Source organism: Nelumbo nucifera, chromosome 8 (assembly GCF_055504915.1).
Source record: "Nelumbo nucifera cultivar China Antique chromosome 8, China Antique-T2T, whole genome shotgun sequence".
Classification (NCBI taxonomy): domain Eukaryota; kingdom Viridiplantae; phylum Streptophyta; class Magnoliopsida; order Proteales; family Nelumbonaceae; genus Nelumbo; species Nelumbo nucifera.
Window position 1 is genome coordinate 9,033,994 of NC_142656.1, and position 15,908 is coordinate 9,049,901.

Genomic DNA, 15,908 nt, shown 5'->3' on the forward strand with positions numbered 1-15,908 from the left:
CATACTTTAAATAGTCAAATTTGACAGTCCGAATTTAAAAGCTTAAACCTTATCTCTATTGAACTTTAATAACTATTAGGCTCCATTCATTTACCGGTAAATGTGGGATCCAAGTAAAACAACTTTATCTTAGGTAGTAAATCTTTTGGCAACCTACCCAAAAAGTCTTATGTTGCCAAAATTTAATGAGACAAAAATGTCCATTAAACAAAAATGCACAAGGATAAAAATGCACAAGTAAATGCATTTATCTGGGTGATAAGTGATTTACCTGAAAAAGAACGGAACTTTACCTCTATCTTTCCATTGTTTTCTTAGTTTTTATTATAAACTTGCCCCTCGAATACTCAGTTCATTAAGTCTGGTTAGTTGTTCTGAACTTGGCCCTAGAAGTATCAATCAGGAAATATAAGTTATTATGCTTTTAAAATCCCATACTCACCTTGAATCTGTCTTTTTCCTGGGGAGGGGAAATTGTAGGTTGGTTAGGGACAGATTAATGGGCTATTTATGTATGTCTTAATTGAATGTTATTATGCAGATTAAAAAAAAAAAATGAAAGGGCACTAGTTTTAGCGCATAGACTGGCTACCAGTCCATTAATTATTGGCATAGAAAGGTAATTTACCAATTTTAAAACCTAACAAATAAGGGGTTCAAATCAAATGTATTCTCGATCAGTTCTGTTTGGTAAGTTTGCATCGCCACAGACACCACTCGGTGAGGCTTAAGAGGGTTGTTCTGATAGATCAAAAGGCCCTTGTGAAGAAATCGTTGTTTGTATGTTTTCATTTTTTTTCCTAATTCTTTTAATAGAGAGTGATGATAAAAAGAAAGAAAAGCTTCTTTTTGCCTTACCACCTTTGCATGTAAAGAGAGATAAACGTGCACGTATAGCTGATCAAGAGTCTGGATCTGCTTTGACATCTTTGCAGCTGGGTATTGGCCGTTAATCCAATCTTAGTCCAACATCTGCCCCCATTACGTAGGTTGGCAGTTGGCTGAGGCCCAAATCTTGCCACCTGTCGCATCCTCAAGTCATAATTAGGACCCACGTGTATGAAGCTGACATGGTCGACCCAGTACTTCAACAGCTTTTTAGGGGATCGAGCAACCTCACCAGGCAATAATGGACTCGATTCTGCAAACATCATTCGAACAAACATGTACTAGCTAGGAAGAGTCCAGAAAGCAGAGCTTCGAAAAGAATCAAGTTTTGGCAGGAACCAATTTGTAGGGAGAAAGTTTGAGAGAGGTTCCACCTTCTTCTGCCTCAACGGATTTTCTTTGATCACTTGGCTTTTATTCGCCCATCTCTGGTATACTCTTCTCTTCAGTCTTCATCTCTGCTTCAATGCCCACTCTTTCACCTCCTCATTTCTCCATTGCCCGGCCCCACTTTTTTTTACCAGTCCTTTGGTTCAGCTTGTAACGTTTGTGCCTTTTTCTTCTTCTTAGAATAATATATATTTAATATGAAGCCTAAGTACTTCTTTCTTCAACTCTACTTGAATCAGCTACTACTGTGCTCTGTCATGATTCCAAACTCTAGTATCTAGTCCTACACTTGAATGATTCATTTTATGTGCATTTCGTATGATATGATTCTTTTTTCTAACTTAATTAATCTCTTATCATCTTATCCTGACAATTAATCAGTTTATGAGTGATGCTGGAGCTGATGACTGATATATATTTCTGAGTTCTTTGTTTTTTTTTTTTTTTCCATTTCTAACTCTAAAAACTCTCTTCTCTTTTACTTCTGTTTCAAGTTCATATTTTTTCTAATTAATCAATGTGTGTGGATGCTACCGTGACTTGGTCATTCTTACTGTAAAATATGTTTGGCTCAATAATGGGTCACCTCCTACTTGAAGAATTAATTTCTCATTATTTCTGCAGATAGCACGCTGATTTGTCTCATTTTTCATGTAAGAGCTTCTATATTCTATTTGCCTTGTTTGGTTTGATTTTGTCAATGCTATGTTCAGCATATGGATAATATGTGAACATTTGTTTGCTTTTTTTCCCCTCTTTTCCCGACAAAAACTGCTGGCTTAGTGAAGTTGAGATGTTTTTGTTTACTTAATTTTTCCCTTGTGGCCAAATAATTCGGAGAGATGTTTTTGCCTTAGTGAAGCTAATAATTGTGCACTGGAGTATAATGGAGTAAATTGCCTTGCTGGGTTTATTGCATTAATCTGCCAGGAGATTTTCCCTTGTAATATTCAGCCCCAAGAATTGGCCAGAACCAGAAGCGGTTCTGAGCTTTCTGAGGCATGAATCGGTATCAGTGTACATAAATGGCTTAAACATACTGCTTACCAGGTATGCACATCACATGTTTATCTTAAAGCACAAATTTAACTTCATGTTCTGTCTGTCGCTAACTAGGAAATGCAGCAGCAAGCAGCTAATTGTTAGGAATAATAACTGTTGTATATAACACAGCCATGTTAATTTCTACAAATTGTTGTAGACTTGTAGTGAAAAACCATAACACCAAAAAAAAGCAGAAGTATGATCTTTATTTTATGAATAAAAAACTGGGTATTTAATTGATTTTCTCTTCTGTTCTTTTATTTTTTAGCCTTAAGTTGAAACATATACTAAGCTTTCAAAAATAATCCAAATTAGGCTTGCAGACCGCAGTACATGATTTGCTCAAAGTAATGGTAGTTGGTAGATGCAAGGTTCTTGCATCTTGGTTGATGTGATTTGTCGCTGGGAAATGTCAGTATGGTTGAACTTTTAATTAAATGAAACTTCCGCGAACAATGTGAAATATGCATGCTTGGTTGACTAGATTGCGTATTGTGTCATCTTATTTTTCCTTCACTTGCTTCAGCATTTCCCCAGTTGGATGGCAAAGATCGAAAATTGGTGAAATGGTTTCAGGATCATACACTTCTTTTTATTGAAAGTGGTATGCAGAATCCAGAAGTTTTGTGGAATCTTCTTTTTCTTTAAATTTGTCTATTTTCTTTGTTACGATTCACCCTGTAACTAGTCACAATGCCTTTGCCCATGCTGACTGAGGATACACAACAATCATTCTCAATTCTACTTAATCATGTGTTGGATGCATCTCTTTCCTGTCTCTGGGCATTTGACAGAACTAAGCAAAGGACAATATTACCCAGAGATGTTGCTGTAAAAATTCTGGCTACAAATTGCTGTATTGCAGCGAGGAAGTTGGGTGCAGGCGTATCTCTTGCCTAGTGTTTATGGTGTCCCTTCAAGATTGATGTTGGAGCTCATGAATTTATTACAAGTTCTTCATCCAATAGATAAATCGCATAGTACAGCGTCTGAGGCAGGATTAAAGCAAGGGTTCCTTTTGCCCATCTTGGTTCAAAGGCTCCGAACAACAGCGGAAATCAATATCTAGGATTCTGAATTAATTTGGTTCAGAGAGAGAGCTTATGCTAAGTTCGGAAGGAATAGGAGTACAAATACAAATATGTACAGTACAAATACATATAAAACAATACAGAGTACCAAGTTTTGCGCTCTACATATTTGTATTTGTACTTCCAAACTGAGTCTGCCCAACCCAAGGTCAGCTTTAGCAGAGCTCAGCCTGTTTTCTTCATTTTCCCATATACAATGGCAACTGGGAACCCTCCATTTTCCATTATCAGCATTGGCCCGGGTAATCAGGGCTCAGTAGCAGCAGTATGCGACCGGGACCAGTTCAGTCAGTACACTTGAGGAACGAGGAAAAACTTCGTCATTTCTGTCATTGCTTCTACAAGAAAACTCAGCCTAACATGCCTACTAAAGAAGAGAGCAGAAATGCAATCAATACATGCACAACGGAATCCAAAAAATTGACGAAGCCAACTGCATATCTTCAACCGTGTTTCTGTCTTATGGATTATGATACATCTCCGACCATTTCTCTCCACCCTCTCTTCTCCCCTGCACATCTCTTTTCTCCTGCCTCTTTTTTAAATAACTCAAGTCTCCAACCACATAAGGGCACTATAACATCCTACATTACCGATTAATTCGAGGCAAAGAGATTTGATTATTGCAAAAGAATATATTGACTAACTTTGTTGAAATAAAATAATTTGCTTCAATCTGCACTTAGCAAGTAGGTCGTCATGAAGTAGAAAGCTGTTCATCCACAAGCATTAGTTGCATAGAGCTTCAAATCACCTTCTTCGGATCACGGGCTGCAGCTAAATGGTCCTGCAAGATAAATGGCGTCTTAATGTAAAAATATCCATTAACCACTCTTACTATGTGCATATTTCTTTTCTTTTTTTTTTTTGAAAAAATCCCATGTCACCTGAAAGATCATATTCTTTTTAACACTCCACACAGAAGGCACCCGGTGAAACCCTCAGTCAATAATTTTAATCATTTAAGAAGGTCTTAAGGCCTAATCATACACTATACTTTTCAAAGGAGGGGGTAAAAAGATGTGAAAAAATTATATGATAAGAGGAAAGTACCAACAGTTTTGATTCAAGACAGTGGTTAAGCTTCATATATGAAGCTTCTGAACCACACAACTGGCTAATTAAGTAAACAAAAATGAATTTATTCTTTTGTCAAGTATTATATAAGTAAGATTCATAACAACATTATAAAATCAATATTTTATTGTGATTTTTAAAAGATTTTCAGTAAAAGAATAATTGACACTAACAAGTCTTCTGGAAAATGAAGTGTTCGAGCAAACAATCTGAAATAGTCTCTGATCTAGTCATTGTTCCCTAGCATAATATATAATATAATTAACATGCATAACCACGTTATAAAACTAATATTTCATTGTGATTTTTAAAAGAATTCCAGTAAAAGAAGAATTGACATTAGGCATCCAAGTCTTCTGGAAAATGAGGAGTTTGGGCAAACAATCTGAAAAGTCCCTTTATCTTTTAGTTCTTATTCCCTGGCATAATATCAGAAGTTTCCATTTTGAGGAAAAAAAATGTATCCAAACAAGGGATATATCCATCTTACCGAGATAAAATCGAAGGCTTTTGTCTCCTCTCTCTTTGAGCTGTTAATCATTGGATTTGAAACTTGAACTGGAACATTTGGATGGAAAATGTCAGGGAGTGGGGATGCATATGCTCCTTCCCTACTGTTACCAGCAGAATGTCCTAGACCAGCATTTCCTTGAGAATTTAGATGGCCAAGGTGTTGGAAGTTAGACATTGTTGCTAGTAGTTGTTGTTGTTGAGCAAGATAATTTCCCATTGCAGCATGGTTCATTGACTGTGAAGCAAAAGCTGGATTGTAGACAACGTTAGGAGATAAGTTGTACATAGAACCTAATGAACGCATAGCACTTTGGTTCATCCCAACTGTCTGCAAATTAAATATTCCATTCAAAGGATCATTTGGTGTTGAATGACTTGGTTGAATGCTGGGGTTTGGGAGGGCTGCTGCTTCAGGAAACACCCCAGAGAAATTTCCTTGTTGCTTAGTCTCTGAGGTCTTGCCATTGATGGACAAATCAGACATTAAATCATCCGAATTTTTTCTATCATTCTTGTTTTCTGGAAGAAGTTGGTCAGAAATGGGACCAAAAATATCCAACAATGGTGCTCCATTTTTATTTGCTGGCACATGGACCTCAGCAGCTGCCTGCTTATCATCAACTGCCAAACCCGAAAATAGGTCATTGACATGTTCTTGATCCTCAGTAGTGTGAAAGGAGACGTCTGCAAATGGATCTTCTTCATTATTTTGTCCATTAGTGCCTGCCTCAGCATCCAAACTATCTCCAAGCAGATCAACAATTGTAGGGGTGGCAGATTTCATCAAATCTACAACACTCTGATCACTTTGCTTCTGGGTAGAATCTTCCTTCCCATAATAATCACTGGAGTCACCAGTATCTATTAAATCAGGCAACTGAACAACAGTAGTGGTTTTCGCTTCCACAATAGATTGCTTTTCTGGAAAATTTACTCCGACAGTCTGGTCTCCATTTAGAAGGCTCAAGACCTAATAGTTAAAAATAAAAGTATTTATTGTATCACAAAAAAGAAATATATGATGCATGGGGTAGAGAGTAGGTGGTTGTCTATTAAAAGGTTAGGCACAAATGCCGTTCTTTTAACACAAGTTAATAAAATCTTTGGTTGCTATTGATACAAAAAGAAAAAAAAAAAAAAAGAACAACTGTGTTAATATTGGAATTTTTGTAAACTCCAATTCTCGTTATCCCAGAGCTAAATGATTGTTTATATTATCAACTTTTGATGATTGATCATAGAAATACATCTTTTGTCATTGACTCAATTGTCGGTTCTAGAACTCTCTTCTTTAGAATTGACCAGGCATCATCTTTGCATTATTTTGCTCTTTAAATTTTGTCTTTTCATGTAATCCCCATACAGGACAGTGGGCTTTCACACAGATGTTAAGTTAAAGTAGCTCCCTCCCCTCTGCCTCCCCTGCCGCCCCAAAGAAATAGGAAATACTGCATGTGTGCATATGCAAGTGAGAAAACCTGAAAACCTTTCATAGAAAAACCCAAGGAATGTAATCATCTACTCTTCTATGGTTCTATTCTTTCACAAAAAAAAAAAAAAAGAAAAAGAACTTTTTCCATGGACACTATTTTTTATTTCTTTTGAAGGGCTACACAACTGGGGGGAAGTAGCCCATCCTCCAAGTATGTCATGTTCATATATAAAAGCCTAATACAATAGAATTCCCTCAAATAAAGACCACTATTCAGTCTCCCATGCATTCTTGACACAAATAAGCCCCACATGTCAGAAGCTCACAATTCCACTGTATATGGATCCCTCCAAACTTGCCAATCCTGGATTATTACTATTCTTAACAGATCTGATTTATACTGCAAAAACTTAGAAAGTAACATAAGCCCGTTCTTTATTATTTTTTGAAAATTTAAGTTGTTGAACTATCAAGTACATCAAAAGTCATTTTTCTATACAAGTATCAAAATCAAAATAAAGGGAAGCTGGAGATTCCATAACTTTTTTCAGACAGCTACCTGAGAGCTCATTATTATTATTGTTATGTCATGGATGTTCTACATTCTAGAAGCTAACATGGGTTGAACTTTGCATTGACATATTAAGCAATTCATGAGGACCATGAATAACAAGTTCCTCTTTGAGATGAAGATGTTTCAGGCACACAATCCATATAGCATGAAACTAGAAGCTAAAAGTTAGAATTTAATATTATAAGACATTTACCCTGTTTGCCTTTTCCCTCTGTGAAGCTTGGGGAGACTCAGAGCATCTCACAACAGTATCTTTGTTCTCACTAAAATAGGTGACTATGGTTGAAAAGTGTGCATCATCCCTTTTCCTTAAAATTGAATCAAGGACACAGATAGCCTTCATACGGATCTGACAAAGAGGATTCATCACAACAACCTTTAGAAGATGATAAATGGCAATTGCTTCGTATAACAGTAAAATCTTGGGCTGGTTAGTGTAAGATGCAGGTTCAAATCTGAGAATGGCCACTTTGTGCCAAAAAAATGCCAAACTTAGGTTATATCCAGTCTAAACCCTACGAAGACTCTGGAGACCATCATTGGGAAGTGGCCAGTTTGTGCCCCAAAAAAAACTAAAGGTTAGGTCAGTATCCAGTATAATTGCTAGAAAGGCTCTGGAGACGGGAGACCATCTGTGGCCCTTTTTAACCTTTAGAATATCATAATGTAAGAGGAAATTATTTGGTGCATGATAAAATCTGAGGATAACAAGAGTGAGAATGTGGATTCAAGTCTGAAAGTGACCACTTGTCAAAATATGTTAAAGGTTAGGTCCATATTCAATCCACCCCTCCCAACTGTGCACTATCATTGGGTAATGACCCTAAGATCATGAAGTAGGAAAGAAGAGATCACCACGCTCTTAATGTTAATGTCAAAGAGATCAAATAAGTTGCTTCATGCTTGATTGCTACAGTAGTGCATGCATGAAGCAGCTGGTTTTAAGATTGTACCGACCCACAGACTATGTATGCATAAGTGTTTCATTGCACTAGTTAGAACAGGAACAAACCTGCCATAAATGAGATTGAAGCTTTAATTCAAGGGCGTGACTTAAAGCCATTGCGTCCAGCTTTGAGGCCTCCACAAGGAAAGTCTGAATGGCATCACGAGTGGGTTGTAGACGAACACCACTGGATGTAACAATTGTCTCCAGTAGCTTTTCTTCACGACTCTTGTTCCCTGAGTAACTTGAGTTGGAGTCTCCATTTGTTGTTGCCATCATGTTTTCTCTTGAATCCTGACCCCATGTTCCAGCACCTTCACTAGAGATTCCAGAAAAACCCTTTGTTTGGCTATGAGGTTCAATTCCTTCATATCTATCTGAGTTGTCGATATCTGTTGTCAATGACCTTCGCAAGGTTGGGCTTTTGTAACTCCCGGAATCATTCTTCTTCAGGGAATGAGCTCCAGTGAGAGTACTAAGTCCTTGTTTGATAGAAGCACTTCCAAGGCCAACTACCTCGCTGAGAAATGACTTCTTCTCTTCTGATGGCATCTCAAAATTAGTGTTACCAAATCCTTGTATTCGCTTCGTAAGTTCTTCGGCAGGTGCAGGCTTGCTGTCCTCTGCAGCAAAAATTGCTGAGATAGCCTCATGAGCTGTATCACGAACCGCCTTATTAAGTGCATCTCCTTTCAATGGGTCCAATTGGCCCTTGTAATGAAACAACTGGCGCACTGCCACCGAATGACGTTGCATCTCCCTCCGGAATTCCACACCAGATTTAACAACCGCATATTTGATCAGCCTTAGAGCCTAAAAAAAACAGAAATGAAACTGGCCTCACCAATTTACTCTAACTCGAGCTAAAAAACAAGTTTAGAATAGAGAAGGAATTACGTTTCTCATAATTTCTTTCCTGATAACTCAAATTTCACATGTATATAACGCGATTTCCCTAAGAACTACATCTCGAACTAAATGTACGAAGTGATTTTTTAAGTTTTTACTATTAATCACTCAAGCTCCTCGCCTCCTCCTACATTATGCCTTCAAGGCCTACGCTTTCATCTCTCGGAACGATAGAGCTTAGAAGCACTAAAATTTAACATTAGAAAAAAGCCAAAGAAGATTAAGAATCGCGTACCTTCTGTTTGACTATTGGGCTCTTGTGTTCGAGCCGTTTCAAGATAAATTCAGAAACTTCTTTCACAATGCTGACATGAGAAGACCGAAGAAGCTCACAAATTTCCTCTAATTTATAGACAGGAGTGACCTTATCTTCATCCGATGTGGCGCCATCGATCATGCGAGATCTCCAGTAAGACTCAACGGCTTGTCTGCTCGAATCCATGTCGCTACTCGCTAATCTTGGTCCAATCACAAAGACCCACCGAACACTAAATCAATTGGAAATCATAGGAAAGAGTAATTAACAGAAACGTTTGGAAGATCGCTCCAAAATCAGGGTCTTTGGGCGCGCAGTTAATTAACAGAGCCGGTTCCCCCGATCGGAAAATCCAATTACGGCAAGTTAAAGCCCAATATCACGAAGAGAATTTCGGGGATGGATAAGAAACACAATGAAACCCTAACTCCTCTGATCTTAAAGAGGATTGTGCACACCAAGAACGATCAAGAATCCCTCAGAACTCAGGAAGTTGTAAAAATCGATGGAGGAAACAACCTGAAAGAGGAATTGAGCTTCAACGGCCTGAAATTAGGGTCTTTCAGCACCTGTTTGTGATGGAATTCCAAGGGAAATAGAGGAAAGAGAGGAGCTCAACTGCTCAAGCCTCAGGAGGAAGACGAAAAAGTTTTGATGGAACAGAGAAGCCTTTGAGTGTAGACAACAACTCTCTACGTACCGCGTACGTGCACAGACCATGGACACGGACTGGTCCTTTCCGCACGTGGTCATCTTAATAGCGCCACGTGCTATAGGAAAATTTCTTAATGCCCCTGAATTATGCGGAAAATACAAAGAGACCCTTACTCTTCCACCCCCCACCGCGCATACAAGTAGAGCGGGAGGGGGAGATGGACATACTTTTATTTTCTTCATTCTTCATTCCTTTTTCTCCATTAATTGAGATCCTGGAAACCACGTCTTTTGGGTCTTGGGATTTTTGGCAGCACCCTATTGGTCGGATTATTTCGAGGTGGTTGATGATTTAGAGGCCAAAATAGAAGATTTTTGTTAGATGAGGATTTGGATGTCGAATTGATTAGGCCGAGTTGGGGGTAGATTGGATGTCGAGCTGGGTAATTCTTCAGAAACTTGCAAGGAATCAATGTTAGAAGACCGGGGTGGTTAACCCGGCAAGGTCGCTCCGATGATTAAGTTAGTACTCTCGTAGTAAATCGCGAACTAAACAATTATAAAGTATGAGAGCTAGAATGTGCTTACTCACCTCTCTCTTGTGTCATTGGGGTTAGTGCCTTTATATAGGCATTGTTTGGTTTGGACCTCACGCACCACATCTGAGATTTTCGAGAGGTCATGCCTAACCGGTCCGAGATCCTCGGAGGTAACCGCATGCATGTTGACCATCCTCCGGAACATTCAATACGTGGGCCAACTTCTAAGAAACCTGGGAGCGTCGAGATATGCATGTCGAATTTGTCAGTGAGCACATCTCGCAGGTCACCGCCTAGTCCCTAGTCAGGTCGGCATACCCTCGAGGGATGTCGCTCCTCGCGTCGAGGTCACTTCGGTCGGTGATGAGGTGCTACAAGCTAACCCTGGACGAAGTGTTGCAAACCGACCTAAGTTCTGGTCGAGGTCGTTAGGTCGACGTAAAGGCAGGTTGCCAGGTCGACGGTAAAGGTAGGTCGCCAAGTCGACGGTAAAGGCAAGTCGCCAGGTTGGGATAAAGATGAGATGTGATCTAGGACTCCAAATCATCACTTATGTGGTGTCTAGGTGTCATTAAGCTATTCTGAGATGCCATGTGTCACAATGTCATTGGAGGGCCAAATCCGCCCTCATCACTTTCCTTTTTAATGCCTTAGATTTGGGTCTTTTATTTTCTTTCCTTTCCGTTAATTGATTTTAGTAAACTCTATTTTTTTTTTGATTCAACAGTAAACCCTAATTGAGATTATTGAAAAGTTATGCACTTATGCTTTGGAAAACGGAAAATACAAAGCTTTTGGTTTTGAAAGTGCATTCCAAAAAAGGTAATAGCTAACTGTTAGACTACAAATATATATACTTTTGTTGGTTTGAGACTATGATTCCAAGCATAAATAGTGAGGTTGTGTTTGGATAAGCTTCAAGATTTGTGTTTTTAAAGTCCAAAATACTTTGGGACTTAAAAGCATTTTGAGTTTAAATTGTTGTGTTTTTAAATGTGACTCTTTCCAAACCCACTAAATATTTTTTTTAGCTTAGTTTTGTTTTTCACAGCTTGAAGCTTGAAAGGAAAAAAACTTATCCACACAGAACCTTAGTATATTTTATTGACAATTGGTTTGGTTTTGTTTTGAAGAGGAGAAAACATGCTATGGATGAAACACTGTAGTAGTATTTATATCAATTGCTTTTCTCGGACAAAGTTTGAAGGAATTGATTTTTTTCGAAAAAAAAAAAGTGGATGGTTGTTGTCCTTTTTTTTTACTTCCTTGAGGTATTTTGAACCAATGTCATTCCCCAAAAAAAAAAAAGCACAAAAAAAAAGGATGGTAGGAGAGATGATTAGGTTGGCAGTCGCCATTTAAATGTAGTCAATGGGTCTTGAATTGAGATACAACATTAAAAAGAATTGAATATAGCTGACCCCATATGGTTGGGATAAGGCTTATAGATTATGATGATGAAAATGACTTTTTTAGAAAAGGAGCCATTATTGTTACAAAATAAAATCAATTAATCACTCTAACTACGTAATCCTTTTTCTCTTCGTTACTTCATCATCATCTAAGCTTTTTTTTCCAATTATATGGGGTTGGCTAATATGAGTCCTATTTCACCATTTTATTCTATTTAAAGTAATAACCGTTGTTAAATTAAGAGAGTATAAAAATATGGACTTGAGTATGAGAGATAAAGAGAAGTCTTAATTATTATAATTTTTTTAATAATTTGCATTCAATGTATTGTTATTGTCCTTTATAGAATGAATCAATAAACGAACACCAAGGAGATGTTAGAATAAGAAGAAAGTGTGTGCAACTATGTGAGAATGGAAGCTTTTTTTTTTTGCAAGAAAACCAAAGAGATTCATGTATAGATCTTTTGTGATTCCCTTGGGTTGGAAGGTGAAAACCCTAAGGCTGTTTTGAGTGAGGCTGGCCCCATGTGATCCTTGGTTCTTCAAAGCATTCTCTTGTACTTAGGGCTAGTTTTAAGTTGTATTCATTTCATTAGCCTATTGAGAAACATATCCATATATCTAAGCTTCAATGAAATATATAATAAAAAAAGAGTAGTGTTCAAGGATGAGAACACCATTAGAGGTTTGATTGGGACCTATAAGACACTCGTGAAGTAGAGACCTTGATGATCTACCACTTCAGGTTGGATAGGCACCCATGAAGTTCTGTCGAGTTTGAGTAGCACTAGAAAGTCTATCTAAGGTTTATAGGAGCCTTGAACCTATGATTGTAAAGGTTTTGTTGGCACCCATGAAGCTTAGTTGGTTGTTTTAGAGGAAATCCTCAAAGGGAATCTGAGGTAAAAGATGTAGGTAAGGGTTTCTGCCGAATTTCTATAAAAATATGTGTGCATTGTCTCTTCTTCACAAAGAACATGTTTATAGCTATTATCTTACCTATACTCATTTATACTTGATAGGCTACAATTTATATTTATCTATTGTAGTTATTGGAGTCTATTGCTCATCTACTACACATTCTTGTTACTTCACCTTCTACTTCATTTACTTTGGGGCTGCAAGTTATTTGTTGCAGTTATTAAAAGTTGTTGTTCATTCACAACTGCAACATTGAACAAATGCACACACTAAGCCTTCATCTCATTGCACTTATTTCCATCCATTCAAGAAAGCTTAGAGGTTTATATGTTTTAGGGGAAGTTTTTTGTCATAATGTATTCACCCCCTCTTGGGTCTAGCAAATTGGGTAAATCTTATTAAGAGATGCATTGATGGTTAGTGTACACACACGGGAATTGGTTAACAAAAAAGTTGTCATTTTTTTCAATATCCTAAGTAGGTAAATAACTTCCCCACCTTGAGGAAATACTAAAATTAATGAGACAAAATTGCCCATTAAACAAGTTTTAAAAACAAAAAGATATAAGGATAAAAATGATAATACAAAAACAAAAGTTTAGTTGAGCATAAAACAACATAGGTAATTAATTTAAGAGTAGCTCAGGTCTTTGCAACTTCAAATGATCAAGCAAGAAATCTCTTCTTTGGAATATTCTGTGTATTGGTTTACATAATATGACAAGCACGTAACAAGAAAATATTTGATGGAGATGAGATGATGCCTTCTCATATAATAAACAAAGCCAAATACTATCTCTCCGGTGATAACAATCTATTGGCAAGGGGTATGCAAGCACAATGCATCAACATGATTGGAGTAGGGAATTCTGCTACTCTTCTTCACATAGGTGGCTCATTTGACCCAAACACAGGTGCTGCAGGACAAGCTTTCATTCTTCAAGACACCGGTAGAAATCTCACAATAGCAGAAGGCAGAAGTTGTTGGGCCGTAGAAAGTTATGATGCCGAGCTTCGTGCCTTAACTAGTGGTCTAGAAGCCAGCCTCAACAGCCAATATAGTTGATATAACAATATATTATGATTGCCAAAAGCTTGTTAATCTCTTCACAATTCACACCAGACCAAGTTCATGGGTAGAACAGATGCACTGGGCTCACATCCGAAGCTGCTGCTTAGTTTCCGATCTTACTCACTTATTCATGTAAATAGATAGTTAAATCCAATGGCCCATCTTTTTGCCTACTCTGCTTGTAAGGGTAAAGTCACTCTAGCATATCAGGGCTGTTCACGGGTCGGGTTGGGTCGGTTTATTGAGATTTTTTCAATCGACCCGGCTTGGTCGGGTTACGTGAAATTGAAACCAAAACCGACCCTGTGTTAAGCAAAATCGACCTGATCGGTTTGAGTCAAGTTGGGTCGGTTTTGGCTCTAAGTTCAACTATGGTAATAAATTGGTAGATTGGAGAAAGAAGACTTAAATTTGATGTAAAAAAGGACACCTAATTCTATTAGAGAAAGAAGATTGAAATTGGTAAGGGGCAGACCAAGTTAGAATAGAAGTTATCAAGAAAATAGAAATCAAACTGTACTAGAGAAAGAAGACTAAAATTTGTATATTTCAAGAAACCTTCTAATCTAAGTAAAAAAGGACACCTAATTCTAATTGTAATTGGTTGCCTATTTGGTGTAAAAGACCATAAAAACTAGGATCCTTTGATTCTTTTTTTTAAACATTTCCAAAAAAATTCCTTGTCTAGTTGTTTTACAATACTTGCTATTAATGTCATTCCTAACTAGAAGATTATAAATTAAGTTAGGTTGTAACTAGGATAGAGACAACTTAGTTAAGTAGGAACTAAGTAGGTTGTAACTATTAACTAGGAACTAACTACTAACTATTAAGTCGGTTCGGTTTGGGTCGGTTTCGGTTTTCATATGGTTTTCACATATGAAAACCGAAACTGACCCGAACCATCGGTTTATGATTTTTTACAATTCAAAACCAACTGGTGCTGAAGAAAACCTGGCCGACTCAGGTTGGGTCGGTCCGGATTGTCGGTTTGATCGGATTGGGTCTTCTTATGAACAACCCTATAGCATATCATTCTACTATCCAAAATCATGTAAAAATATTTTCTAATCAGTAAAGCTGTTTTTCTTGTGTGCAAAACAAAACCAAGATAGGTAAATGTAGTTATTTGAATAAGTGTTAGCTAGGAAACACTTAAACACTTACTCTGAGTAAATAAGTTACCCCAAAACGATGAATTCAGAAGTGTATATAAGAAATATGTTTATTAGCTTTAAAGAATATATTTTGAATGTAAGATAACATTTTATTAATAAAATCATTAAGTACTTGAGCATAATCAAGCTGAATTTTGAATGAATACTAGCTGATTTTTTTTTTGTTATGGTACCCATTGATTGGTATCAGGTATGCTGCCGTAGGGTCTGTTTGGTTTATGGTCAGAATTGTAATCAATCCCTTGAAATTGAAGTTGGAGTCCCCTACCCGTTTGGTTCAAATGGGAATGTGAATCAAATTCGATAAGATATGCATGACTCCCAATAAGGGTCGGAATTGGGTAAAGAGAAATAGGGTTTAAGGGGGTTTTTAAGTTACTTGTCTTTTTTCTTTGGGTAATTAAAATGAGATTTTCATTCCTAAGGGAGAGCCAGAACCAAAATGGATATTTCCTTAGATGGACGAATGCCATTCTACTAGGACTAGGAATCTGAATCATATTCTGCCCAATCAAATGTTGGAATCGGAGGAATCAGAATAGCCAAATCCGATTAGTAACCGCTATTCACACGGACCAAATGGACCCTTAATTTTAGCATATTAGGACAGGCCCCAATACATAATGAAATTTGCACCTTGATTGTATTGTCTCATGACAATCAAGTTTGGCAGGTCAGGTGGGCCCAATCCAAGGTCAAAATGACCCAGCCTACATTCTTACATAGGCTAGGCTTGGATTTTCAGTATTCGGTTTAGCCTGAGTTCAAAATCCTCAAAATTTTTGGGTTGGGCATGGCCCTAATCCTTGGGTAGCCCAAGCCCAATTTGAGCCTAGCCCAACCTTAACCCAATTAGAACTTGGCTTGACCATACACATACATACATACATACATACATACATACATACATACATACATACATACATACATACATACATACATAGGTATATGCATGCATATACATACATTTACACATGCATGCATGCTTATATGCAATATATATATATAT

General features: G+C 37.5%; 1 protein-coding gene and 1 long non-coding RNA gene across 4 annotated transcripts; one reads left to right on the plus strand and one right to left on the minus strand.

Annotated features, from left to right (window-relative positions):
* The first annotated feature begins 299 nt into the window (after positions 1-299).
* Positions 300-4,088, plus strand: LOC148789604 (uncharacterized). 2 transcript variants are annotated; one of them, XR_016079510.1, is made up of 2 exons: positions 300-2,926; positions 3,117-4,088. It is a non-coding gene; the product is annotated as an uncharacterized LOC148789604 (long non-coding RNA). The 2 variants fall into 2 exon arrangements; XR_016079511.1 differs by having other exon boundaries at positions 3,188-4,088.
* Positions 3,834-9,798, minus strand: LOC104592104 (protein MODIFIED TRANSPORT TO THE VACUOLE 1). 2 transcript variants are annotated; one of them, XM_010251299.3, is made up of 5 exons: positions 9,100-9,798; positions 8,022-8,768; positions 7,203-7,358; positions 4,981-5,973; positions 3,834-4,200 (listed from the first exon to the last, which is right to left on the minus strand). In XM_010251299.3, the coding sequence occupies exons 1-5, from the start codon at positions 9,304-9,306 to the stop codon at positions 4,159-4,161; spliced, it is 2,145 nt and encodes a 714-aa protein (XP_010249601.1). In that variant the 5' UTR covers positions 9,307-9,798; the 3' UTR covers positions 3,834-4,158. The 2 variants fall into 2 exon arrangements, with proteins under 2 accessions (XP_010249601.1, XP_010249602.1); XM_010251300.3 differs by lacking the exon at positions 7,203-7,358.
* Between the last annotated feature and the right edge of the window lie 6,110 nt (positions 9,799-15,908).

Bases quoted from the DNA above. Each gene is read 5' to 3' on its own strand.
- LOC104592104 (XM_010251299.3), bottom strand. From the start codon at position 9,306: ATGGATTCGAGCAGACAAGCCGTTGAGTCTTACTGGAGATCTCGCATG. The intron at 8,769-9,099 runs GTACGCGATTCT...TGTTTTTTTTAG, and splicing joins GCCCAATAGTCAAACAGAAG to GCTCTAAGGCTGATCAAATA. The intron at 5,974-7,202 runs GTAAATGTCTTA...TTTAACTATTAG, and splicing joins AGAGGGAAAAGGCAAACAGG to GTCTTGAGCCTTCTAAATGG.